The 27,023-nt window shown below is 49.9% G+C and overlaps 1 protein-coding gene across 1 annotated transcript; it reads left to right on the forward strand.

The window, feature by feature from the left end:
- Positions 1 to 556: 556 nt before the first annotated feature.
- ASB1 (ankyrin repeat and SOCS box containing 1) lies at positions 557 to 21,327 on the forward strand. The gene is made up of 5 exons (XM_045867619.3): positions 557 to 897; positions 4,499 to 4,640; positions 6,691 to 6,993; positions 14,374 to 14,759; positions 15,996 to 21,327. Exons 1-5 carry the CDS (start codon positions 849 to 851, stop codon positions 16,121 to 16,123), a joined length of 1,008 nt encoding a protein of 335 aa, XP_045723575.1. The 5' UTR covers positions 557 to 848; the 3' UTR covers positions 16,124 to 21,327.
- Positions 21,328 to 27,023: the final 5,696 nt, after the last annotated feature.

The following is a 27,023-nucleotide window of genomic DNA, read 5'->3' on the forward strand; positions in this document are numbered from 1 at the left end:
GGAATCCGAGCTCAAGAATGCAAACTCAATACACACAGTTTGGACATTTAAGAAGCCAGAGTGCAGGAAAATGTATGCCTTTGTTCCCTAATTTATTCAATAAATGCTTTGTGTGAGGCACTGGGCTATAATTTAATAGACGAGATCCCCGCCCTCATGGAAGGAATTCGGGGGCGCACTCATCTCTTAGCACGGAGATACATGCCCACGGCAGCGGTGCCCAGCCCGCCGAACCTGCTGCGGGGCCAGGGCTGGACGTCCGGCACCTTCGCATCCACGCTTTCCCGGGGCTGCTCCAGGATGAGCGTGGGGACCACCAGAGCTGCCCACTGTGCCCGGCGCAGTCCCCCTTCACCCGGGACTCCCCAGACGCGCCGCCCGCCGGGCTGGAGACCGGTTCCAATCGGCCTCCCGAGCCGCCCGCGGCCCCGCCCACACCCGCAAGGCACTGGGCCACGCCTCCCTCGCGGGGGCGGGCGCGGGCCCGGCCAACCAGAGCTCCCGGCTAAGAGTTAGGCTCCGCCCCCCAGGTGAGCTTGTTTTCCCAGACTCCTCCACTCCCGTGGAGAAACCGTCGCCCTGCCGGCGCGCGCCCCCGACACGGCGCGCCTCCGCACAGCTCGCGCCCGGCTCGTTGGGCCTCTCGTCCGGACCGGAGGCCGGGGGTGGACGCGCTGGCAGCCCGCGCGGGGCCCCGTAGGCCCTTGAGGGAGGTGCGCGCGCCGGAAGTCGCGCCCCCGACGCGGCCCACCTGCCCGCGGCGCCGGAAGTGGACGCTGCCGCGCTGCTTCCGGTCGGCGGGGCGCGCACGGGCCGGGGCTGCGGGCCGGGGCGAGTCCGGGGCGCCCATGGCGGAGGGTGGCGGCCCCCACGGGCGGGCCGGGCCGGGGCCCGCAGGTAACGTGCGCGCAGCCGTCGGGCCGCGGGGCGGCAGGGCGGCGGGGCGGCGGAGGGCGCGGTCCAGCGCCCTGGCCGAGGGGCCCCGGCGGCGGCTCCCGGGCCGGGGCCGTGCTTCCTCGTCCCCGGCGGGCCAGGCCCACGGAGCCGCGCCCTGCCGCCGGGGTCGGGTCCGCGCGGCGCGCCGCACGGGGCGGCCCCGGCTGCTGCGTGTGCCCGCTCCTCGCCTCGCGTGGACATCGTCGCGCTGGGTTTCCTCTCCTGTGGACCTTGCTTTCTTTTTTTTTTTTTTTAGATTTTTATTTATTTATTCATGAGAGACAGAGAGAGAGAGAGGCAGAGGGAGAAGGAGGCTCCCAAGGAGCAGGGAGCCCGATGCGGGACTCGATCCCAGGACCCCGGGATCGTGACCTGAGCCGAAGGCAGACGCTTAACCATCTGAGCCACCCAGGCGCCCTGGACCTTGCTTTCTAACTGCCGGTCCACGAGCGGGCGGGGATTTGCTGGGGCCCTTCCTGTGAGAACAGGACACGGGTCGTCTTCCGGCTCTGAGCGCACGGGTCGGGAGAGCCCCCAGGGGCCAGTCCCTCGGGACGGCAGGGGTCTTTTCTCCGCCCTGCCACCTACGGCTTGCCTGGGGTGCTACCGCACATGCACGAGCAAGGGACAGCGATAACGGCGTCCCCGGCGAGCTGCCCGTGACACAGCATGTCCAGGGGCCTGTGGCCCACCCGCGGAGGAGGCGGCCACAGAGCCTCACGCTCACCACCCAAAGTAGCCATCCGACGCAGGGTTTCCACCCTGGACCCCCCTACTAAGCGGATGTGAGGTTGCAGGGCAAGTGAGTTGTTTGCTGTGCTCGGAGGAGGTTCCCTCTTACCCTGTGGTGGGGTTTCCCCTGTGTTCGTTGCTGAATTTGCCCTGTGCACCTAATGTGGAGAAGCTGATCAGAGAAGCGCAGACCTTAAGTTGCGTTTGCGTCTGAAGCTGGTTGTAGAGGAGGCTGCGCTGAGCTGGGCCAGGGAGCGGGTTGAAAAGAGGCCGGCAAAGGGAGGCCCAGAGGAGAACTTAGTAAAAATCTGTGGCTCCCACTTACCCGTCGGCCTTTGCTCTACACTTTCTGAAGCTTACTGGCTCCTGCTTTGGGAGCTTTTTCACTCTGTGGGGTGACACTGCAGGGCTACCGCTGTGGGGGAGGACAGCTGAAGGAAGATCGGGTGGCGGCCCTAAGGGTTCCTTGAGGCCTGCCCGTTGATCGGCTGCAGGTGTGGTTGTGGGATCAGCTTGAGTGACACGTGTGTGTGTGTGTGTGTGTGTGTGTGTGTGTGAACGCGGGCTGCCCTGCCCACCTGCCAGTGAGCTGCTGAGTCTTGAAGGGCAAGGAGGCTTACTCATCAGCCCCCTTGTACTTGGTCAAGTCTTGTCTGCAGTACGTATTCAAGAGATTGGATTTGAATGTAAAAGCAACTTTATCATTGGAAAGCGTCCACCTGTGGAGGGGTGTACTTTCCATCTGTGCCTGGTCCCATGCTGGGAGCCCGCATTCATGCTCGTTCCTTGTGCCCCTGTCTGTAAGGATGTCTGCAGAACTCTTGATTATCAGGAGATTATTTCTGGGCTCCAGTGTGAGGGGAAAAACTCGATAATTTGCAAATAGGTATCTGATGTTACAAATGTGTTGACTACTTATTTTTCATAACTCTGAAGGCTGGGAAGTCCAAGACCAAGGCCCAGCACATTCTTTGTCCGACAGGGCCCTGCTTCCTGGTTCCCAGGTGGCAGTATTCTTGCTTTGTCCTCACATGTGGAGGGTGTGTGGGAGCTCTCTGGGGTCTCTTTCATAAGGACGTAATCCCATTCGTGAAGGCTCTTCTCTCATGATCTGTGCAATCACCTACCAAAGTCACTACCTCTTAATACCATCACCTTGGAGGGTTAAGATTCCGACATATTTTGTGGGGGAGACACAAACATTCAGTCTGTAGCAACTACTCTTTCTGTTCCTCACTGATTTTGATACCCATTTATACTAAGGTCTTTTCTGGGCAATTGATTGTTTGATTTATTTTTTTATTCTGATAAGAGATAATAAGTTCTGGGGCGCCTGGGTGGCTCAGTTGGTTAAGTGACTGCCTTTGGCTCAGGTCCTGATCCTGGGGTCCTGGGATCGAGCCCCACAGCTGGCTTCTTGCTCAGTGGGGAGCCTGCTTCTCCCTCTTCCCCTGCCTGCTATTCCACCTGCTTGTATGCCCTCTTTCTGTCAAATAAATAAAATCCTAAAAAAAAAAAATCTGTTAACTGGTAAGGTCGTTTTTTTCTCATATGTACTAAAAAACAGGTGATTTTTCTTTTTCTTTTTTTTTTTTTTTAAGATTTTATTTATTTATTTGACAGAGAGAGACACAGCGGGAGAAGGGAACACAAGCAGGGGGAGTGGGAGAGGGAGAAGCAGGCTCCCCGCCGAGCAGGGAGCCCGATGCGGGGCTCGATCCCAGGACCCTGGGATCATGACCTGAGCCGAAGGCAGACGCTTAAGGACTGAGCCACCCAGGCGTCCCAAAACAGGTGATTTTTCACTTATATTTCCAGATAAACTTTTTTTTAAGTAAGTTCCACGCCAAGCATGGAGCCCAGTGGGGGGCTTGAGTCAACAGGACTCAACTTAAGTCAAGGTTAAGATAAGCTCAAGACCTGAGCTGAGAGATCAAGAGTCAGACGCTTAACTGAGCCACCCAGGTGCCCCTCCAGATAGACTTTTATAATATTTTTGTCACATCTCATATAAAAACTCTGAAGAGATTTATTAAACCACTTAATTTGTTACCACTTAAAATCTTTTTAGCATTGACTCATCCTGTCCAAGCACATGGTACGGTTTACTGTAGTCATCTTTATTGTTTTCCAGTTTTATAGTCTTCATTATGTGAAGCTGGCTTTCTATTTATATGCATATATTTTAACATTTTCCTTCTTAACTGAGGTGTAACTTACATTCAGTAAAGTGCACCCATCTTAGGTTGCCGTCTTATGAGTTAAGCATGGAGACTCCTGTGAGGTCATGGCCCAGGTCGGCTTGCTACAGTCATCCCTGTTGCAAGTAGCAGCATTTGTTTGGCTGTTGAATTTTGCCAAATCCAGGTGTCTTTTTGTAATATAGGAGATGATTATATGGTTTTCCCCAATATTAAGACACTGCTACATTCTTGGGATAAATAGAGTAATATTATGGTGGATTGTTTTTTTTTTTAATATTTTATGGTGGATTTTTGATACGTATTTTAAGTTGCAGCTTGCCAATATTTTATTTAGGATCTTCCATATTCTTCAGTAGGGTTGATGCATTGCCTCCTGTCCCACCAATGTTTTAAAAATTATTACCCTTGTCAGATTTGGTGTCAGGATTGTGCTTGTTTCACTAAGGGAAACTTTTCTGTATTTTTCTAAGCCCTGGGCATTTCTGGAGCATGGGAATGATTTATTCTTGCGTGTTTGAGGTACCCAGGTAGACTGAAGACAAAGGGTTTGTTGCAGACGGCGCCCCCTATTGGTTGGTGTTGGCAAGGTTTCCCCTAGCTGACAGGAGCCCCTCTCTTCAGTGCAGGTCCTAATCTGAAGGAGTGGCTGAGGGAGCAGTTTTGTGACCATCCGCTGGAGCACTGTGAGGACACGAGGCTCCATGATGCAGCCTACGTGGGGGACCTCCAGACCCTCAGGAACCTGCTGCAAGAGGAGAGCTACCGGAGGTGAGCGTCACTGTCCTGGGGCTGGCCCAGTGCTGCCCGAAGCTGAGGTGCGTGATCCGTGAGGGCACTATGTCTCCCTGGTGAGCAGGTGAAGACCCTGATGCTTTACGGTGTTAGAGGACAGGGGAGAAAAGGAGACCGAGGGAGCATGGCCAGACTTGTAGGAGATAGCCAGGTAGTGAGGGTAGGGAGACCTGAATTCAAGTCCAGATCGGTCATTGACCATTATATTTTCTGGAAACTTCTGGCCCTCTCTGGTGTCAGCTTTCTTGATGTTAGTCCTGATGGCAGCACTGTTACTGTCTTCAAGAGTGGTCCTGCCCCCTTCCAAGTCTCTTGTGGCTCTTTACCCTAAGCTGTATACGTGAGTTCACCTAACTTTGTTATTTTCATGTGGTTACCCCCCTGTGGGTGCAGATTTCCTGATGTACCCTCCTCTGGCATCTCTGATCCCCAGCTGTCTGCCTCCCGGGCCTGGGGCTCAGCCTCAGACTGGCCGTCTCATCACCCGGGGATATGCTGTGTGTTCACCTTCTTATTCCCTTTGTCTGTAGTGCCCAGCCTGCTGCCCGCCAGATCCTGCCCATTCCTCCACACCGGCTCAGGCTCTTCCTTCGAAGCAGTGGGTGTTGATACTCCTTTTTTCCCACCAGGAACCCCTGGGAGAGCACGGAGTCTTCCTTCCCTCTGGGTGTTCTCTGATTGCTTTGTGGGTCGAAGGTTGGAGTCCCAGCTAGATTAGCAACTGACCTGCAACCAGAAACTCCTTCCTGCTTTGTGTTTCTTTCCCCTTCAGGGTTAAGATGGCAGTGAATTGATAGAAGAAATGTCTTCGGGTCAATATTGAAATGAATGCCGCTTTTTATGAATAGCTCCCAAGAGAAGGATTTATAACAACTTAAGAATAGGGTTCTTTTTTTTTTAACTTCTGATGTCTTAGCATTATTTCATCAGAATAGATACTAGTATTTAAAAAAAAAAAAAAAGCTCTAAATACCCAGAAAGGATTGTCATACAAAGATGGCAAATGGATTCTGCATGAATATTTAATGCAAATGACTCAGGCCCAAAGGAAATCTTAAATTTGCAGATGCCACAGTAGAATAAAAACAATATGCAACAGTAGAATAAAAACAATAGAATAAAGTAGAGTTCAACTAGGTATTTTCATATTGCTTTTCCAAGTACTTTTTTTTTCTTTCTTCTTCTATCTGGCTTGAATAAATCTGTTTCTCAATGATCTGTTTCTGTTGCTCTGTACTTTGATCATGAGTCCTTGGAGTGTTCCTTGGTCTTCTTGGCTAGTGGGAGCCAGAGCTCAGCTGAAGGAGGAAGCCCTGGCCAACTGTGTATCTCTGTGTCACTCTTCAGTGGGCTGGATGGCCACGCTTTGTTCACTGGGAGCTGCACTGGGAGCCTGAAGTGAACTGTGTCTTGGTTGATGACGTGGTGGGTCAGTGGGCTGCATGGCCACGGCATTCCTTGACAGGGAGTCACAGTCTGATCGTCAATTTCTGATGAGAGCTGAGCGTAGCCCGTTGCCCTCTGCTGCTGGCCGGGAGTGGAGCGCTGCATGGCCTTGGCCACTTCTGCAGGCTGTCATTTGTGCCGTGTCACAGGGAGAAGGACCACAGGGGTCACCCGGTCCCAGTGGGGATGCCAAGGCCCAACCTCAGGCCTCCACAGCGAGTGGCTGGTGAGAAGGGCCTCAGGACCCTGGCGGGTTGCCAGCACGTGCGCTGCTCTCCATCCTGCGCTGCCTCCCTGGGCACACCCTTCCACCCTTTGGGAGATCTGAGATCTTAGCTCTGCGCCTCAGTGTCCTCCGCTGTGGAATGGGCTCTCCAGATCTGCTCTGCTCCACGCCCAGACCCAGCATCTCATAGAACAGAGCACACGCGGAGGCGTTCTTGAGGCCTGGGAGTCCCCGTTTGAAGAGGTTGCCCTCCCGTTCTCTGTTGCCAGCGTGGACCAGTATGGGAGGAAGCAGGGCAGCTTGTGGGCTTCCCAGCTGCCCCCCACAGCCTGGCTCCCCTGTGTTCTCTCTTAGCCGCATCAATGAGAAGTCTGTCTGGTGCTGCGGCTGGCTCCCCTGCACACCGCTGAGAATCGCGGCCACCGCAGGCCACGGGAACTGTGTGGACTTCCTTATCCGGAAAGGGGCCGAGGTGGATCTCGTGGACGTAAAAGGACAGACCGCTCTGTACGTGGCTGTGGTGAACGGACACCTGGAGAGCGCCCAGATCCTGCTGGAAGCTGGCGCCGACCCCAATGGAAGCCGGCATCACCGCAGCACCCCCGTCTACCACGCGTCGCGTGTGGGCAGGGCCGACATTCTGAAGGCCCTCATCAGGTCAGTGCTGCCGAGGCCTGGCCGCCCTCGCCCCGTGGCCGCGGCTTCCTATGGCCACGTCCTCTTTCCCTGTTGTCTGTATTTACTCCTCTGTCTGTGAAGTTAGGTGTGTTGGAAGAATTGTCTGTTAGTCTTTTTGAAGAGCTGTTTCTTAGCTCTGCCAGTTCTCTTATTTTTCTGCTTACTAATTTTTTCCCCCATTTTCCTTAATTTTTCTCTTTTTTCAGTTGAATGATTGATTATTCATTTTTGTTCTCAAAGTGTCAGCTTTCAGGGTTATTATTACCTTTGCCTTTAGCTTTGGTCTTATCTGCTAAGCTTTTACCCTGTATTTAAGTATTATTGAAGTTGATTTCCTCCTTGTTCTTATGGAGGAGAAAGGTTTAATATACATTTTTTATGAACTACTTTTATTGTATTGTGCTCAGATAGTGTGGAGCGTATAATTTGCATTTTGGGGCTTCTTTTGAGTTTTTCATTTTTTTTAATGTCACACGATGTTGTTGTGGGTTATGCTCATTATTAAACCAGAGGGAAGCTGTAGGTCTCATTGAAGGCTCGTTTACACAGCATTCTGTCACATTTAGTTTTTAATCTTTTTGGGCTTAAGTAGTTCTTTGGGTGCTCACCTTTCTTATTTGACTGTACAGGATTCTTTGTTTTTTTTTTTTTTTTTTTAAAGATTTTATTTATTTATTTGAGAGAGAGAATGAGACACAGAGAGAGCATGAGAGGGGGGAGGGTCAGAGGGAGAAGCAGGCTCCTTGCTGAGCAAGGAGCCCGATGTGGGACTCGATCCCGGGACTCCGGGATCACGACCTGAGCCGAAGGCAGTCGCTTAACCAACTGAGCCACCCAGGCGCCCCCAGGATTCTTTGTTTTTTAAACACAGTTAACACTGTTGTCATAGCTGATGTTAGGTCTATGTCTCTCTTTTGGTTTCTTAGCTGTTCCTTATTGTGTATGTTTGTTCCATGATCTAGATTTTCTTTGCTTTTCCTTTCTATTATTTTAGATGGTTTATGGTCTTATTTTAATTGTACGAATGGTTACATTTTAAAAAAATTTGAACCAGATTACATTTTCATTTTCTGTGTCTCCAGTGACTTCTTTCTACCAGAGATGCTTTTTTTCTGTGCCTTGCTCTGGAGGTGTTTCCTGTGGTTGGACAGAGTATAGTTTAGGTAGCTAGTTTTCAGTGTGGGAAGGATTGGGTAAGGCTCCTATTGTTACGGGCTGCAGTGTGGATGGTTCTCAGGAGCAGGAGACCTGGCATTCCCTTGCCCAGCGCAAGGTGTGGTTTTTGAATTAGGTACTGAGAATATATTTATTACATTAAAAGTTTTTTTTTTTTAATTTTTTATTTTTTTTATGACTATGGAATTGGCTTTTAGAAAGACGGACGAGGGTATTATGGTATTTCCCTTCTCTTTAAAAATCTTTAGCCTGATCATCTAAGCCACCTCAGTCCTATATCTTTGCATCTTAGAGAATGTAAGTCATTAATTTGGAAATATTTTTGAATAGGATCAGTCAATGAAATTTCATCTTGGTTCCAGAAATCCCTTTAGGCATTTCAGTCAGTTCATGATGCACAACTGCTTTGAATTAACTGCAGGCTTGACTTTCAGAAGTACATATACAGATGCCTTGTTTGAGAAGGTGTCAGTGTTATTAAGAGATCTCATTCCCTCACTGGTGTACAGGACATTACTATTACAATGAGATACCAAGAACACATACTAAAAAGTTTTCTATTTTCTGAATTACCAGGTAAGTGACTTATTGACCTTTGGAAAAGGGAGTGGTATGGTTGAGTTATTGAACAAATAATACGATCTAAATATAATGTCAGGTCCTGTCTTCCTAGGTCATTGTTCCTTATACGCAGGGCTCTCTGCTGTCACGCTGTAATTTGCTGTTTCTCTGCAAGTAAATTCCATTTTGTTACTTGTAAATTCCCTTGATAGGTGTTGCTGATTTTTTTTTTTTTTTTAAAAAAAGGTAAGGAGTGGTGTTTCTGTATGTGCAAAATTTATATTGATTCACTGAGTTGTCCCAGCGGTTCCTTGGCAGAGATATTAAAAGCAGGAGGGGAATTTTGGAAAATATTCAGGATTAAAATTAACTGGATCCTATCCAGCATATTTTTATGATTGGATGAAGGGCTGTCTTTCCCATAGCTCAGCTAATACCAGATTGTCATATTGCCCCAAATTACAAACATTTTGAAAGACCTATCCCTAACAAAAGGAGGAAAAAAAAAAATCACTGCTTAAAATCTAGTTCTCTTTTTCTTTATTGGTTGAGTGTGTGAAATGAAATGGCAGTTTCTGCTTGGTTTGGTGTGTGTTGTAGAATGTTTCTCCTGTCACTGCTGGAGTGTCTGGGAGGCTGGGCGATGTTTGCATCTGACGATGCTGCGTGGCTTCAGTGGGGAAAGGACTGTCCTGGGAGCACATCGGTCGGTGTGCCCCTCCCTTCTCCTCCTTAGGCCTGTGCTTCCTGCAAGCAGAAGTATGGGTTTCAGGGAGAAGTTCCTTCGGACACTCAGAATGTGCTGAAGAGACAGGCGATGGACTATGGCTGCTGGCCAGCCGTTTATGTCATGGCCTGGAGAATGGTGCTGTTTCCTGTGCCCTAGGCCCCTGCCTGTCCGCCCGTCTTCTCTGCTTCTACACGCCGTCATTTCCTAATTCCAAGAACCCCGTGCCGACAAAACGTGTGTGGCATTGTAGGTCTGTCTGGGGTGATGGAAGCTCTGGGAGGCGGGTGCTGGTGGTCGAGTGTTGACTCCGAGCAGAGTCGGTAACGTGCGCCAGGCAGGGGATCTCAAGGGAGCGAGACTGCGCTCTTCTCCACATCTGTCCAGTTGCACAGGATTGCACTTGGGCCCGCTACTGCTGATGTTCACTTTGATCTTTTGATTAAGGTGGTGTCTGTCAGGTTTCTCCAATGTAAAGCTATTCTTTTTCCTCTCTGTAATTATTTAATTCGTATTTTGTGGAGAGGTACCGTGCAACACGTATATATCATATTTCTCATCAGATTTTTAATTTATTCTTTTATTTGTGTTAGACTTATAGTTTCGTGTATTATCCAAGGAGTTATACTCCCTTATTATTACTTATTTTGATGCTCAGATTGTCTCAGATTTGGCTGCAGGGAGCCCTGTCATACTGGAGGCCAGCTCTGGCCTTACGACATGTCCCCCGCATCCTTTGAACAGTTCCTTACTTTCTCTTATAACAATATAGTCTAGGCTCATCCAGCACTGTGTCTGTCTTAGCCCTGGAATTAGTCATTTCTCCAAAGAGTCCTGGTTTCTCTTAGTGGAGAATGGTGGTTAGAACAGCCAAGATTTTTGCTTATGGGCTATTGTTGTTTTCAGGCCCTCTGATGGGACAGAGCTAAGGTTACATATACACATTTTTATCTATATTTCTGTATCTACATACATTGACAGTGGAGTTCACCCTGATACTTCTAATCCAGTCTGGTACACAGGGGTCATCCTACTTTTTCTTCCTTTCTTCCTTTCCGAATTTATTATTTGCTTTTCCAGCAGAGACCTGGTTCCCCTTCTCAACATATTTACTTATTTTGCCAATCCCCCACCTGTAACCAGACTAGTGTTGCTGTCCCCTCTCACACGACTCCTCACCCGATGTGGGCTGTAATACCCCACGCCAGACAGCATTTTTAGCAAGCACCCTCTTAACTTTGCCAGCACTCTGATACCCTGAGCCAGGCCGCCCTCTGTGCTTGCGTCCGTGGCCTCTGCTTAGATTAAAGGGACCTAGATTAGTAGTTTGCATTTGGGAGAACTCCAAATTCCTGATAGTAAGTCTGTATTTGGACTTCCCTGGGGGCAGGGACAAGGGCACGTCCCTTGTGGGGACCCTGAAGCCTCTGCCTTTTTAGAGTCATTTAGAGGTTGGCTCTGCTGAACAATGTGGCTTCCAGTTCAGGCTGCTCCTGCACCCATGCTGTGAGAGATGCATTTCCTCGTGTCTGGGCTGTCACTGGGCCTCTCGGACACCCGTAGGGATTATCTCAGGGACTGCAGTGAGCGTGCCCCTCTGCGTGAAGCTCCCTGCTGGCAAGCTCTGCTTCCTGTCTCAGGTCCTTCTAGGGGAATCTGGTGCTCTGGTGTTTAGTGCACCCAGAAAGAGGAGCCGCTCTGCAGGCAGGACATCATGGCACCATCTGGATACACGGTTGGGCTAAAGTGGGTTTTTTTTTGCTTTTAGTTTATGGGGATTGCCTTTAATTTGTTTTATGACCTTTATGTGGTTCCAAAGTCAAATCTATAAAACAAAGTATATTAAAAGAAGTCTAGCTTCTGTGTTGGTCTTCTTCAACTCCCCTATAGATGACCATTTAAAAACTTTAACGTTTTATCTCTCCATTGTTAAAACATAAGCATAACGTGTATATGTCTAGGTATGTGTCATATACATGTATGTATCGTAACCACTTTCCCTCTGATAAACAGTAGCATACTACACACTTTCACTGTCCTGCCTTTCTTACCTGTTAAATGTGTTCTGAGGTCATTCCAGAGCAGTATTTAGCGATACTCCTCATGCCTTTTCATAGCGGTTCATTGCTGCTTTATATGGATGGACCACGGTTTGTTCAACCAGTCTCCTGTTGAGGGACCTCTGGGTTGTTTCTTGCCTTCAGCTGTTACGGATAACGTTTTAATGAATTGTCGTGTGCATGCATCTTTTCAGAATTTTGCAAATGTAACTTGGGAAGAGAGTCCAAGAGTGTGATTGGTGGGTCAGAGGGTAAATGCATATGTAATTTTGCCCCTTCTTGCCAAATTTCCTGCTAGTGGGATTGTTCCATTTTGCATTGCCCCCAGAACTAAATGAGACTTCTTGTTTCTTTAAAGCTTGGTCAATAAAATTTTGATTTTCTCCATTGTGATAGGTGAGAAGTAGTATCTCAGGGTAGTTTTTTTTTAATTAAAAAAATATAATGTTAGTTTCAGGTGTAAAGGTAGTTTTAATTTGCATTTGTGTTATGAGTGGGGCTGAGCATCCTTTCAAATGGCTGAGAGATGCTTGCCAGTGTCAGCGTCTCTAGCTCATTTTCCTGTAGAACAGTTGATCTTTTCCTTTTTTTAAAAAAAGATTTTATTTATTTATTTGAGAGAGAGAGAGGGAGCATGCGCGAGCAGGGGGGGAGGGGCAGAGGAGAGTCGCAAGCAGATCCCGTGCACAGCATGGACCCCAACACGGGGCTAGATCCCAGGATCATGACCCTGAGATCACAGCCCCAGCTGAAACCAAGAATCGGATGCTTAACTGACTGTGCCACCCAGATGCCCCGATCTTTTCCTTTTATTAGCTCTTTCTGTATTAAGGATATTAATCCTTTGTAACATTCCCCCAACTTTTCCACTTACTGTTTTACTTTGCTTATGCTGCTTTTTGCCATGCAAACATTTTTCTTTGTTTAATTTTTTTAGAATTTTTAAAAAAGATTATTTATTTACTCATTTGTCAGAGAGAGAGTGCGCACTCGCACAAGCAGGGGGAGCGGCAGGCAGAGGGAGAAGCAGGCTCCCCCTTGAGCAGGGAGCCCGATGCTCGCGGGTCAGTCCCAGGACTGTGGGATCATGACCTGAGCTGAAGGCAGACGCTTAACCGGCTGAGCCACCCAGGCGTCCCTCTTTGTTTAATTTTCATGTTAAAAAGCTTTCCTGTTATATCTTTTCTTGTTTGATATTCCAAATAGATGTTATAATCAACTTCTGTAACTCCAGAGATGTTAGTTTTGTTTATTTGTATTTATAATCAAGTTCTTTTTTTTTAAGATTTTATTTATTTATTCATAAGAGACAGAGAGAAAGAGAGAGGCAGAGGCAGAGGAAGAAGCAGGCTCCCTGCTGAGCGGGGAGCCTGATGCGGGACTCAATCCCAGGACCCAGGGATCATGACCTGAGCCGAAGGCAGACGCTTAACCATCTGAGCCACCCAGGCGCCCTATAATCAAGTTACTCTAAGAATGGGATTTTCATTTTTATAACAGACTTCAGGAAACTGATCTATTAATAGTGTTGAGCCCTCCTCTCCAAGGTGGGGGTGGGGCTTTCCATTTCCAAAGTCTGCTTGTATGACTTCAGGAGTATTTTGTAAACTTCCCTCATGCAAATTTTGGACATGTACTGTTAAGTTTATGCTTAGATATCTCATTTTAAAATTTATTTTGCTTTCATAAATGAGGTCTTTTCCATTTTGTCTTTGAACTTATTTTTGTATGTATGAAGGCTGTTGATTTTATAATTTTATTAAGGTAATAAATTCTCTCATTGCTTATTGTATTTTCATTAATTATTCAGGGCTTTCCAGACGTAGTCATATCCTTTGAAAATAGGGAAAGTTTTTTCTCTTCCTTTATGATCTTAATCAGCTAATTGCTTTCTCTTGTCTGATTGCACTAAAATACCCTTATTTAAAATGCCTGAATTAGGGGCACCTGGGTGGCTCAGTTGGTTGATTGTCCGACTCTTGATTCCGGCTCAGGTCATGATCTCAGGGTGTTGAGATCAAGTTGCGCACCCTCTCTCTCTCAAATAAATAAATACATCTTTAAAATGTCTGAGTAATAGTGGGCTGGAGAATGGGTGTAGGCAGCTTGCTCTGGCTTCCATAGGAGAGCTGCCCCTCTCCCCATTAGGTGAGACGCCAACATCTGGGTTTTACCTTGTGAAGGAAATGTCTATCACTTCTTATTTTATTGAGTATTTATAAACCTGCATTAGTGTTGAGTTTTGTCTCATGCCTTCTTTTTTTCATCTATAGAGGTAATCATGATTTTCCCCTTAGTTCTGTGAATATGATGGACTGTGTTCTTAGGATTTCTAATATTGGAACTAGCCTTGCATTCTTGGAATAACCCGCATGAGGTCATGGTATATTGCTTTCTTAATATACTTTGGATTTGCTTTGCTAACATTTTATTGAAGGTGGTTAAGTTGATACTCATAAGTGAAATCAGTTGGTAGTTATTTTTTTTAATGCTGTGGCTTTTGTCAGGTTTTGGGATTGTTTTACTAATTTCATAAGATGAATTTGGAATTTTTCCTTTTTTCCCCCCTTTTTTTGAAGTATTTTGAATAGCCGTAAGATTGTCAGCTCTTCAAAGGGTTTGAAGAGTTCCCCGATGAACTTGTTGTGTGGGTGGTTTCCAAGTTCTTAAGTACGATCTTACCTTCCTGGAAGTCATGAGACTGCTGTGATCTGTGGCGTCTCCTCAGCGGCTCCCCGGTGCTCATGGAGGTCAGGCCTGTCTCTGGTGCTGTGGGGATCTGTTGACTTTGGTCAGTCTACTGCAAGGTCTCACTGTCCCTGTGTCTCCCTGTAGGTATGGGGCTGACGTCGACGTCAACCACCACCTGACTCCTGACATCCGGCCCCCTTTCTCCCGGCGCCTCACCTCCTTGGTGGTCTGCCCCTTGTATATCAGCGCAGCCTACCACAACCTCCAGTGCTTCAGGCTGCTTCTCCAGGCGGGGGCGAACCCCGACTTCAACTGCAATGGTCCTGTCAACACGCAGGGCTTCTACAGGGGCTCCCCCGGGTGTGTCATGGATGCCGTCCTGCGTCATGGCTGTGAAGCGGCCTTCGTGAGCCTGCTCGTAGAGTTCGGAGCCAACCTGAGCCTGGTGAAGTGGGAATCCTTGGGCCCAGAGTCAAGAGGCAGAAGGAAGGTGGACCCTGAGGCGTTGCAGGTCTTTAAAGAGGCCAGAAGTAAGTGGCCTGAGTTCCCTTCTGACTTGCAGTCTGTGTGGGTTACTTGAAGGAATTGAGCTGTAGTGATTAAAACAAACTCTTCCAACAAAGCACTTAGTCAGAATCTGCAGTAGGGCTAGGAAGTTTCTAGAATACTCCCAGATTGGTCTTTTCAAATTCCTAGACACCAAGAGTTGATATAAAGAAATATATAAAAGTACATGTTCAAAGTTCCTGGAATTATAGTCGACTGCTTTACCTCTTTGCTCTGCTTTGTGACCCCAAAGTCATTCACTTACGCGTGGTTTTTAAATGTTTGACAATAAATTGCAAGCCCTTCCTCCTCTAGGGGTCCTCATGCCCTTTCTTTAGTTCCACTCAAATACCGTTACTTTTATTGTGTGATACGTCTGGTTTTTGTTAGAATCAACTCCATAGCTTGCTTATTTATGAAGAAAGATTTTGCTAATGAATTAATAAATCAATAGCCAGATTGTTTGCTGTTGATCTGGAGCTTGGTCTTCGTGTCCGAGGCTCACTCTGGGGCTCAGAAGTGGACCTTGTGCACCTCCTGCTGGCTGCTGTGGGCCCTCTATGACCTGCCCACGCCTGGCCTCCTTCTCGCCTGGGTCTCGAAGACATCTGAGTTGAAAACCTTTTCCCTAACCCTTGCCTCTCACAGAACTTGACTTCATTGTGTTTCTGTTGTTGGAGTTTCCTAAGCCGGTCATTAAAAATGTGCTCCCGGTGAGCCTTCCCCCACAGAGCTGGTTAGTGGTCAGTTGGAGTTGTTCTGAGAGAGGCTGCCTGCCTCGTGCCTGCTTCACAAGGCAGAGACGTGGTTAGGCTTTTGACCCACCACAAAACTGTGAGCCTGCACTCCTCACAGACTGCTCGGCCTATCTGTCCGGGGTCCCCCGGGAGCTCCTGGGATTGACCAAGAGCAGAGGCTGACGGAGGGTTAGGGTCCGTCATTCACACCTGTCCGGGCCTTCAGTGGTCAGCTCTTGTTTCTGTCTAGGAAGTTAAACCCGGTCAAGGAGGTGCCATCCCGGTGGGCAGGTGCCCCAGGTGAAGATTGCACTCCTTGTGCAGGCGGGAGGAGCGGATGACAGACCTTCCTCCCCGGGGGCCACTCTCTCTACTGTAAAATTGGGAAGTTGGCAGTGAGCACTCAGGGCAGGTCTGTCAGTCTCAGCCAGCCTCTGGCTAACCTCCCTCCCTCTGTCTCCCTTTCTTCCCTCGGCGTTCCAGGTGTCCCCAGGACCTTGCTGAGTCTGTGCCGTGTGGCCGTGAGAAGAGCTCTTGGCAAATACCGACTCCATCTGATTCCCTCGCTGCCTCTGCCAGACCCCATAAAAAAGTTTCTGCTTTATGAGTAGAATGCAAGTGCAGCAGTTGATTGCTGTGAGGAGGAAGGTGATCTGCAGTGAAAGTCGACACCGATTCTTGCCCCGGTGAGCCACATCCTGTCTGTGCTGCTGACGGAATCCCATTTGGCTGTTGGTAAAGCAGAAACGGCCTTGTTCTCATGGATTGTAATTCCATCTCAGGTGCTCGGGGCATTGGACAGTCCTGGGGTCATTGTCAGCTGAAAAGTTCATACAAAACTTCATTTTGTTCTTCCTCAGTATCTCTGTTTTGGATTCTCTCGGTAGCAAATTCACGAAGTGGGCCTTGCGGTGTGTGTAAGTACGGGCTGAGGTTGGAGGTCTGCTAATAGCTGCAGTGGGGAAGACTCCTAGCACTTTCCAGAACTGTGCTTCTGTTTATATTTTTACTTCTTGATTTCATTGTAAAGCCTTCTAATACCTAAATGAAAAGAGAGTTTTGGTTAAAAAAAAAAAAAAAAAAAGAGTACAGAAATGCAGTTCATGAATTTGCTGGTTTGTTTTCCCTGCTCCTGGGGGTGACGTGGCATTTGTCTGCACTCACCCCTTCCTTGCCACTTCCGTGTACTCTTCTTGTGGTAGTGTCCTCTGTTAATTGTCTTCCTTCCAGGATGGTTTCTTGGCTGCGTGGATCGGCTGTGTTAGCTCAGTCAGGACCTGCGTTTGTTCAGAGTCTAGAGGGAGGACCTTCTGCAGTGCTGCACCTGTTCTTACACCTAACCGCGCTCGCGTCACGCCAGCAGGTCCCACGAACTCTCTGCCCTTTCCCTTTGAGGAGCTTCCAGACATGGATTGATTTTAGGAGGGCCGCACTGAAGAACTAGCCAGTAAAATGACTGCCTACATTTGGACCAAGGACCGCCCCAACAGCATTCACTGCCAGTTCTAACCGAAGGGAACACCTGTGGCGCTGCCTTCTAGTCCTTGCACACTCCAGGGCGGGGGGATTCACTTGTCCTCTGGATGGTTCCAGGCTTTCTGTTGCTTGGTCCAGTGGACAAAACATCTGGCATTTGGTTGATTGCTCTTTGCCTATTTTGGACCCCATGTCTTGGTAGTTGCTCCTAGAAGCCGAGGACGGGGGCAGCAGCGAGGTCAGAAGTCTTCACCTGGCCTGCTGGGGGTGCTGGTAGGTGAGACGAGCTGAGTTCTCATCCGAGTCTGTGGCCGTGGGCAGGGCTCTCTCCCACCCGGGCTCCGCAGCTCAGTACGTGGCTGTGTCCGCAGAGGTGGGCCATCGGCTGCCTCTTCAGAGCTCTCCAGGTGATGCTGTTTCCTCGGAAACCACATCTGGTAGTTTGCAGCCTCCGATGACCGTTGTGTGGAATCGTGGTGATTCTCACCTTCAGAAGTGTTTAGGAATGGGCAGATTCCAAATCTGTGTTTGGAGGTTTTCTGTCATAAGAGCTGTCTAATTTGTAATAATTGAATTAATGATACAGGTTTACTTATTTACTAACAGCATGTAGGTTTTAGCCGAGGAGACAGGCAGTGTCTGTCATTGTCTTATGCAGCTTGAGGATAGAATTCTCAGCCCCACTTCGTGTATCCTGGACGGCTCGGCCAGAACGCCAGGCTGTCACCTGTAGGTGTGTGTGTGAGGTCCCAGGGGGAAGGGGCTTGGATGGTTCAGAGGGAAGACACAATCACGGGAGGCTCCACGTGGCTACAGTGACCCTATCACAAGCTGTGGCCATAGTGTATGTGTGGGATGGCTGGCGGAGCCCAAAATTGGGCTTGTGCTGCTGCTGAAGGCCTGGGCCCCTGGCCAGCTGGGCTTATGCAGAGCTGGGGGCCTCTCAGAGTGAGGCTGTGAGCTGTGGGGTGTGGGTAGCTGATGAGGGTCCTTAGAGCCTGAGCCAAGTGCCGCAAGGGCTTCAGCCGGGAAGGGCTTCGGGGTGTTCTTTGTGGCGTTCAGGGTGGGACCAAGACCACAGTTAGGCTGTGGCAGGAGCTGTGGGGAGGTAGGGCTCCCCGGATATAGGGAAGTTGGACTGGGCCACTGGCAGGGGCTTCATGTCACTGGAGGTGGGAAAGCAGCGGCTGGTCACCTTCTCAGGAGGGCTGAAAGAGGAGTTCTGGAGTGGGTGGTGGTTCACCTTATTTTTCAGCTTTTCCGACTCTGGGTCCCCCTGCCTCGGCCCTTTTGGCTCAGGGTCTCTCCAGGTGGGCCCTGTTACAGACACGTGGCACGCTCTGAGTCTGCCCCACTGGGTGCTTTCGGCAGAGGCGTGTTAGGACAGGGCCTCCCCGGCCCTGCCCAGGGTAGGAGGGTAGCTCTGTTCCTGGACCTTCTGGAAAGCCGTGCTGGGGACGCTGCTGGTGCAGAAGTCTCGCACATTTGGCATGACCTTTGGGTCGCACGAGCCAAGGCCCAGTGTAGGGCGGTGTCGGGGTCTGCTGCCCGGCGAGGCGAGTGCCGGGCTTCATTCTGGGGGATTGAACAGTTTTCCCAGGGTCTCTCTAAAAGGAATGGGCGGAGTTGATTCTCGTAGTTGGGTCTCCCCCAGACCTGGCCAGGGAGGTAGTGTGAATCAGGAGAGGATGAGCCCAGGAGCAGGAATGTGCACAGGACCGGGGCCTCTCCTCTTCCTTTGCAGAGCACAGGTTTGATTGTTCAGCCAGACTCTGCTGATGCTTTCGGAATCCTGAGAACTGTGAGGTTCAGCCTCTGGTTTGAAACTTCATAGCTGCCAAACATGAATCTGAAAACGGTGTAGATAGTTGTTTAAGGTCATTCCTACTTGTTTGAGTGACACTTAACTTTACTACAGCTCCCTTTCCTTCTGTTGGCCAGGATAGGATACTGAAGAGGAAAGAGTAACTCGGTCACAACACTTTATGAAATCATGTTTCTGAGGCATGTGGCCCCCAAGACCCCTGTAAAAGGAAACGTGGTGGTACTCGAGGAGGCTGCTGCCCAGCGGGCCCCGGAGCTCTCCCTAGGGACGGGCACAGCAGACCAACAGGAGTGAGCTGGAGTGTCCCCCCCAGCCTGGTCCCAGGAGTGTCCCGACTGTTTCCACTCGTGGGGCACCTCCTGGCCATTGAAGAGCGTCCGGCTGTGGGCCTTGGCTGCTGTGGACAGATGGGCAGGGATTGGGGTTGGGGGCAGTGTTGATAACCTCTAAGAATTCCGCTCTGGCGTCCTGCCTGCCAGAGCTGAGTCTGTTTCCGAGAGCCATCGTGTCACGCCTGGCTGTGCCTTTTCATATTACTTACGTTATTTATATATTTATTTATGTCCTGCCTTGTTCCAGAAAAGGGTTTAGGGCAGCGATGCTTGGTTTTTGATGTTCTGTTTGACATTTGGTAAGTTTCTGTCAGCATGTTCCTGTTAGGTGAGTTTAAAAAGAGGACAATTAGCAGTTTCCTATTGTTGACTTTTTTTCTGTTCTCAGGCTTAAGTGCCATCCTTTTTTCCTCTTTCCCCTCTTCTCTGAATTGATTTTTTAAATCAAAGGTTCCTGTGGAAGTAGAAGGGGAGGAATGTGCAGCAAGCAGAGGTCTGAGTGAAGGAAACAGCCTGAGAGAGAAGTGCTTTGCCCGCGCTTTTCCGTGCGCAGGCCCCAGGATCAGGGAGGCCGCGCTCACGCTGTCAGTCCTCCGTCCGTGCCCGCCCACAGGACGTGTGGGGGACACTAAACTGAGCAGTCCCTGTGGCTGTGAACTGCCAGGTGACCTTGTCCCTCCTCTTGGTGGATATGCATTGGAGGTGGTGACGGTGCTGGAAGAGCCTGTGACCTTGGGGACCCCACGGGGCAGTCAGAGGGCTCTGTGCAGGTCCGTAGGACAAGGACACATATTAAATACATATGAAATCAAGTTTATTCAACCTGAAGATTTATGTTTTATTCTGAGATAATGTCCTTCCTCATTTGGATGATAAAATGGACTTTTACGTAATGAAGGTGATAATAGAGGGCAATATTTTTATTTTTTAAAATGCTCTTGGTTGGAAGATAAAATGTTGGCTGCTCTTTGTCAGGCCCCAGAATTTAACTTTGCCAGTCTCTGAAGTTGCGGAGTCCGGGAACCCCAGTCTAGCTACGGTGTATGTTTACGTAATGATGAGAAATTCCTCTTGGATTCTTAAAGCAGCCTGTATGTTGTTGCATTTCTGCTGCTCATAGTCTAAGAGCAAGCTCCGAGGTCACCATGTGTGGTGTCAGCAAGAACGTGCTTACAGTCTGGCATGACAGAGCCTCCCTGTGGTGACAGGCCTCTAGCCATGCCTGAATCCCTGAGAAACGCTCCCCAGAAGCGTTGTGTGGCTTCTCAGTGAGGGCTGCCCTTATCTCAGGCCTTGGGGACCCGTGGCTCCCCTGAGCGCCGGTGGCTCTGTGGCGTGTTGGTGATGGCGCTTGTAGTGGGTCTTCTGGAACTGAGACTTCAGCTTCCACTTCTGTCCCTTTGGCTGCCCGCCAGGCACTCAGTGAGCAGCCCTGAGTGGTCTGGATTCCGCACCAACTCGGAAGTGCCTCGTTTGGCCATGTGACCTCTTTCTCCCTGGCTTACTTATCACTCCCTCCAACCCCCCAGAACCTGACCCCTCGGTGTGGAATAAAATAACCGATGGTGAACTCATGAATGGTTAGTGGGACGGTGTCCCAGGAGAATTCCATGGGAGGGACGTGCAGATTTTGGGGTGTAGTGATGTACAGAATATATACTCTACATTCTGGGCAGACAGTCAGATGGAGAAGTGAGGCGGGGAGAAGGGGTGACTTCTGTGGCCTTAACATGAAATTGTGCAGTGTCTGGAATGGGTGGGCATCCTTTTTTTTTTTCTTAAGTTGGTTTGGTTTCAGATCTCTCCCGAGTAATGTGTGAATGTGCGTCAGTGCAGTTTGAGTGTGGTGTTTATGAACGTGTGAAGTCCGCTCACTGCCGTCGTTTAGCCGGCCGTGTCCCTGCTCTGCCCTGCAGTGTTTGCACAGCTCCCGGGGCCTGTGTGCTCGGCCCAACAGTGTGACCCGCAGTGGGCCTATGGGCCTGGAGACACGCTGATGGCAGCGGTCACCGTAGACCCTGTTTGCCCCTACTGCTTTGGGAATGAAGGCGTGTTTGCCCTCAGCAGCTGGGGCCGTGACTGTTCTCGCACTTGTGCCTGGTTCAGCGTTTCCAAAAGTATGATGGACGTCTTTGATATGCTGTTGTAACTTTAATAAATGCTTTATTACCCTTTAATTCAACCCCCTTCCCCAATGCCTTAATTTTTTGGACTGTTTATCTCAATGGGTAGAAATTGGTCTTGTGAAATCTTTGAATACACATTTCAGCCAAGTGACTGGCTCTCTGGAAAATTTCTAATGATATGGAGAGAGGAACTTTTTTGAATTGCTCCAAGGGATCTTAGTGTTCTAGAGGGGCACTCAGAATGTGGCATAGATTTAAATTTCTGGCCGAGCCTGTTTTACTTAGTGGGGTTTCCAGTTTGAAGAGAATGTGCCTCTAAAGTGTCTGAAACCCATGGCTTTCAAGCAAGGTGAATCATCCCTGCAGTGCTCTGCAGGGGGGAGGTGGTGGAGAGCTGTGGGCAGAACCATTGTTTCTGGGTCTCTGTTTTTGACAGTGGGAAGGTGAGGTATGAAGCCTTGGGATGAACCCAGGACTGAAGGAACTAAATAAAGACATTTATTCCTGTCTCAGCGACACTAGCATGTTCTCTGTGTCTGCTTTAAAGATAATCTTCTTCATTCCTCACACCCTGACCACCCCCCGACCCCTGCCTGCACACACACCTCTCCTGCTCTGCTGGAAAGGTGGCCTCACTTTCTTTCTGTCTCAAAACCTGCGTAATTTGTGTGGTCGAGATTGGGTGGCTTTCCACCCAATTGGGTGGCGTATCCAGTATTCATCTGTGATAACAGAGGCCACAGTTTTAGCTGGACACTTAAATTCCCAGAAGAGTCTTCATTTCCCAGCCTTCTGTGCAGTAGGTGTGGCCATTTGCTATAACTCCTTTCTGAAATCCCATTAAAACGACAGTGGAATTTTACTTTTTAAAAAATGTACAAATCCACTAAGATGACTGAATAGCAACAAAATTTAGGAGCGAACCTCTCAAGAAAACAGATGAATGGTAACTGATCTAGAAACATCTGAGAAAACCACCTTGTAAAAAGAAGTCTCTGAGAATCTGGCTTCACTGCAAAGCTCCCAGAGGCTCTGACATCGGCAGCTCAGGTACCTTCGAAGTGGCTGTGGATGAGAGTGGGAGGACTGGCGGAGAGCCAGGTTAAGACGTAGTCCTGACTCTGCTGCACACAGCTGGGCAGCCTGTGTCTGCCCCAACCCAGTAGAAGACCTGCCACACTCAGCCTTCCGTGTGCCGACTCTTCAGCTGGGACTCAGGCTCATATCCTGCAGGCAGGAATAGAGCAGAAGAGGCTTCTTGGGGAATCTCACCAGCCTAAGGTGTAGGACCAGAGAAAACGGAGTCCCTTATGTCAGGGATGAAATGGAGATCATTTCATCTCCATTGGTGTGTAAAGGAAACAATCTTACAGGAATTGAAGGCCCTTCTCAGAAGTCAGCAGGGGATGCCGGCCAGTCCCCAAATACTGGGTCTGTTATGCCCAACTCTGGACTTCTTGTTCCCTGACTCAACTACCCTCCCATCTAAATAAGAAAGAACACCAGTAGGCAACCAGACAGCTGAAAAACCAAAATAACTTGTATTTGTCCCATTAAAGCCCCATAGTCTGTGAGCAACTCAGAACTCATTGCTTTTGTAGCCCTGAGTTACCTGGTTTGCAGGCTGAAAACCTTGCAATAGACTCATCTCTCTGTTTTGTTTAATTCAGTATACAGTTTGGTTTTTGACAAAGGAAAGACCTAACATACCAATACTGAATGTGGCCAAACAAATGGTCACATGTCTTACAGTAGATTCCAGCAAATCAAGACAATTCTGAGAACAAAGGGCAGAGTTTCCAGATTACAAGAGCCAATGTAGTGCTAACACAACGGAAGACGACTTGCCAGCACACATCACTGAAATTTCCATACTAGAGAAAGATCCTACAGGACATGTACAAAGTATCAGGTATCAGAATAGCTCTAGAGTCCTCAAATGCCACACTGGGCCATAGAGGAGGGTGGTATAATACTGGCCTTCACTTTCATAATTCTGACGGCAATATTTTCAGCTAGATTAAAAGCCAAGCTAAAGACTTGAAGTGTCTTTAAAGCATTTATGTCCCACATACCCTTAGGAAGCCATAAGAGGATGTACCCCTCCAAAATGAGGGAGTACACCAAGAAGGGAAAACATGGGACGCAGGAAATGGGGGACCCGACAGCAGGAGGCGAGGTGGACGCTTGCATAGGGAAAGCCTCCGGGAAGGCGGCTGTGCACCAGACATAGAAGGTACCAAGTCTGGAGGGGAAGTGGGGAAGCCCCAGGGAGGTCTTCGTCCTCAGCCAGCCTCCTGCCTCTGAACATAGTTGGATAGGAATTGGGATTCAGTTATTGACAAGTTCCCAGGAAACCAAGGGACGTAACTGGAAGGAGAAGAAAACGGTGGGCAGGAAACAAAAAGTTACCCCAGTAATACTAGCCGACGCAGCGGTGGTTAGTATGGACACGGCCCTGGTGGCATCAACGCCGAGTGTGAACCCTACAGCCGTGAGACTTCTCAGGATGGAGGTGGGCAGTGTGGGAGTGAAAGCGGTCTAATCCTCATTTTCCGTGGGGAGAGGTCAAGAGGTAAAGCCAAAATGGAAGAAAGGCTGCCGTACGAGGTCAGACAGGAACAGCAAGATGAACCCAAAGAGTAGAAGGGGGGGAGTAAGAAGGAGCAGAAATTCATTAAAAAACAAAAGCAAGAGGGCAGCAACAAAGCCCAAAGTCGCTGCTTCCCAGATTAAAATACGTACACCTCCAGAGAGACTAGCCAAAGAGGTACACAGCTTGCTATGAAAAAGGGCAATTTACAGACCACGTTGATTCCCAGTGGTAAGGGTACCATCAACAAGCTTGTGATAGGAAATGTGAAAATCAAATTTCTAGAAAAACAACTTCCTAGCTCCAGGGAGGGGCTCCGGCAGTAGCCACACCCACTGCTCTGCAGGAGGGGCCTTGGAGGACCGCCTGGTAGATCTCGGCGCGTCTCCTTTAAGAAGAAGCGAAGCCCCGCCTCGTGTGGAAGTGTCATTTCCCGGCGCCCATTTGATGGTGTCGCGCGGTGCCGGGCCAATGAGCGCCCAGGAGGGGTGTTCCCCTGCGCGCGGACCGGGTGGGGGCGGGGCTTCTGGAGCCGAACTCTCGGCGCTGGTGCGGTCTCGCGGTGCTGCGGAGGGCGCCCGGCCGGCGTCCCGGGGGTGTGGCCACGGGCTTTTCCCCGGAGGCCGGTGCGGAGGCGGCGGGGGTGGCTCCTTGGGCGGGGTGTTCTGTAAGAGCGTCCCGGGTCGGGACCCCCGGGCAGGTCCGTGCGCCGCGTGCTCGGCCGGAGTCCCCGGCTGAGTCCCCGGCGCCGCGGCGGGCAGAACCCGCCTGTGCCGAGGCGTGCGGGAGAGGTTGCTGCCGGCGCGGCGGAGCAGCAGCTGGGAGAAGCCCCGCAGAAGAGCCGCGGAGGCCGCGCGTCGGAGAGGCCCTCCGTGCGCCCTCCTCCACACCCGGCCGTTCGCTGGGGGGAAGCCCGGCAGCCGCGCGGCCCGCCCCCGGGGACGCCTTTCCCTCGGGAAGGCACGGCGAACGAGGGTGCTGCCCGCAGCCACGCCGGACGCCGGGGTGAGGGCAGTGAGTGCGGGAGGTTCTGTAGCCACGGCTCTGGCCTCGCTCGGCAACGCGGGTCACGCTGGAGAACGGCCTTGAGAGCGCAGCCAGAGCGGGCAGGATGCATTCAGGGCCGGGTCCACGCTCGCGGGGCACGAGGAGGCTCGCGGGGGCGGGGCTCATAGAGGCCACATCTCCGAGCTCATTCCGCAGCCGATGCTCACACCTGGGGCAGTTCCTTTTCAAGGCACAGAATGAAGCACTGCTCTGATTCAGCATGGAAAATTCAGAGCCTAGAAAGATGTTAGGAGTACAGCAGATGTGGAAAACCTGCTCAAACTTCAGATTTGTGCTGCCCAAGAGCCTTTTTAAGTATGACTAGTGGGAGGAAGCATTAAGCTGCAGATCCAACCTCATTCACCCCTAGCAAATTCACACTCGGTGAAGGCTATGAAGGCAGAGAGGCTCGAAGTGCCTTACACCAGAGAGTCTTCCCAGTTCAGCACCGGCAAATTCACCATAGAGGAAGGCCTTCTGAGCACAGCCAGTGCGAGAAAACCTTCAGCCTCATTCAGCATCACACTGGAGAAAGGCCCTAAGTGTGCAGGGCATGTGTTCTCTCGTTCACTGTAACAGGACGTGCATGGAGAGAAGTTCTGAGAATAGTGTCTGAGGATGCCATCAGCCAGAAGTTGAACACTCACCTTGGGGATACTGATGAGTGCCAGGTGTGTGGGAGGCTCTTAGGGGCTATGCTGCACTTTCTAACCTGCCCGGGACCCTTGCCAAAGTTACCTCTGTCAGTGCCTGTGGTGGAGGCCATCTCACGAACTCTGCCAGCTGGGAGGGACTCACCAGCAGCCTGAGCCCACTGGTGGACCTCATTCTCTTCTTACTAGTTATGGCATGGGTGTGACTCAGCTTTGGCTAGGAGAACTCAGCTGGGGTCTTTTTGTGGCTTCCAGGGATGGTTTACCTTTTTTCAGAGATAATTGTTGGCCTCATGACTCCTGTTGGATTTGTCCAGCTTCCAAGTCAAACTTCCAAAGGAACTGCCTCCCTCCCATTCTGCTGGGTATGGAAATAAAAGCCTTATTGTTCAAACCACCTTTTATCTGGCGGTTTCTGTTTACTCTGTGGGGTGGGTTGAGAGCAGAATTGGGGTCTGCAGCATTGAGGGGATGGGTGGTAGGAGGAGAGTTGATGACAGGGAAGAACTCAGTCCACTTTTGGCTTGATTTGTTCTGCCCAAGACCTTCAGGAAGTAATTGAAGGACTTCGAGACTGGCTCCCCTCCCCGTGCCCCCCGTCAGTGCATCTCCAAGCCGAATGAGTTGGGTCTGTTGTATCTAGGGGATGTCCCACATTCCCAGCACTGCTGAGGGGAAGCTTTCTTCCCAGGACCTACCTAGGAGCCATGTCTCCTGAAATCCAGAACCTAGTAGGCAGGTACCATTGATTGTAAGCCCTACAGGGGCTATGTAGGAGCCATAATTAGTGCAGAAACTAGTAGTAGTAAGTGGGGGAGACTGGCAAAATTAGAGGGGATGTGCCCCTGGTAAGTGGGCATTCACAAATGTTCTAGTAACTAGCTCTGCAAGATGATTCTCAGCATCTTTAGACCTGTATCTTTCCTATAGCTAGCCCACGTTGGAGTTTCTGTCGTTATCATTACCACCATGAAAAGACCAGCTCAGCAGCTCCTGGGGCTCCAAGGCCCTTGCTTTGGTCAGAATCACCATCAACCAAAGGTGATAGCTGATTAGTTCTTATGCCAGTGCAGGCCAGAGATTACTAGCATTCCATTTCCCACTGGTAATGAGCGCAACACTACTTAAGACTAGTAGGAGTACAAAGCACTTCCCACATCCCGTCTGTGCAAGTCTATCCCTTGTGATTACTCCTGGTACCAGGGTCGTATCAGTCAGGGTCAAGTCCAGCAGAGAGTAACCATACCACAATCGGAACAAAGCAGGTTTGGTAAAAGAATATTAACTATTTCCAGGGATTTAATGACAGGGAGCAAATCTGGAAGGGAGGAATCCCTCCCTCAGGGTGTGGGGATTGAGACCTTGTTGGAGATAGTGTGGTTTCAGCTCAACAGATGGCAGAGGAATTTGTTGGGTCGATCTGGACTGGAGATGGTCCATGTTTGTTGGGGTAAGACTG

The sequence above is a fragment of the Mirounga angustirostris genome, unplaced genomic scaffold (genome assembly GCF_029215605.1).
Source record: "Mirounga angustirostris isolate CCGP_5_RB_7025 unplaced genomic scaffold, mMirAng1.0.hap1 SCAF_3, whole genome shotgun sequence".
NCBI classification, from domain to species: Eukaryota; Metazoa; Chordata; class Mammalia; order Carnivora; family Phocidae; genus Mirounga; species Mirounga angustirostris.

What these genes read in the sequence shown, in the direction of transcription:
- ASB1 (XM_045867619.3), top strand. Translation starts at nt 849, where the DNA reads ATGGCGGAGGGTGGCGGCCCCCACGGGCGGGCCGGGCCGGGGCCCGCA. An exon ending in GGCCGGGCCGGGGCCCGCAG is followed by an intron (nt 898 to 4,498) that starts GTAACGTGCGCG and finishes TCTTCAGTGCAG; the next exon opens with GTCCTAATCTGAAGGAGTGG. An exon ending in GGTCTTTAAAGAGGCCAGAA is followed by an intron (nt 14,760 to 15,995) that starts GTAAGTGGCCTG and finishes TCGGCGTTCCAG; the next exon opens with GTGTCCCCAGGACCTTGCTG.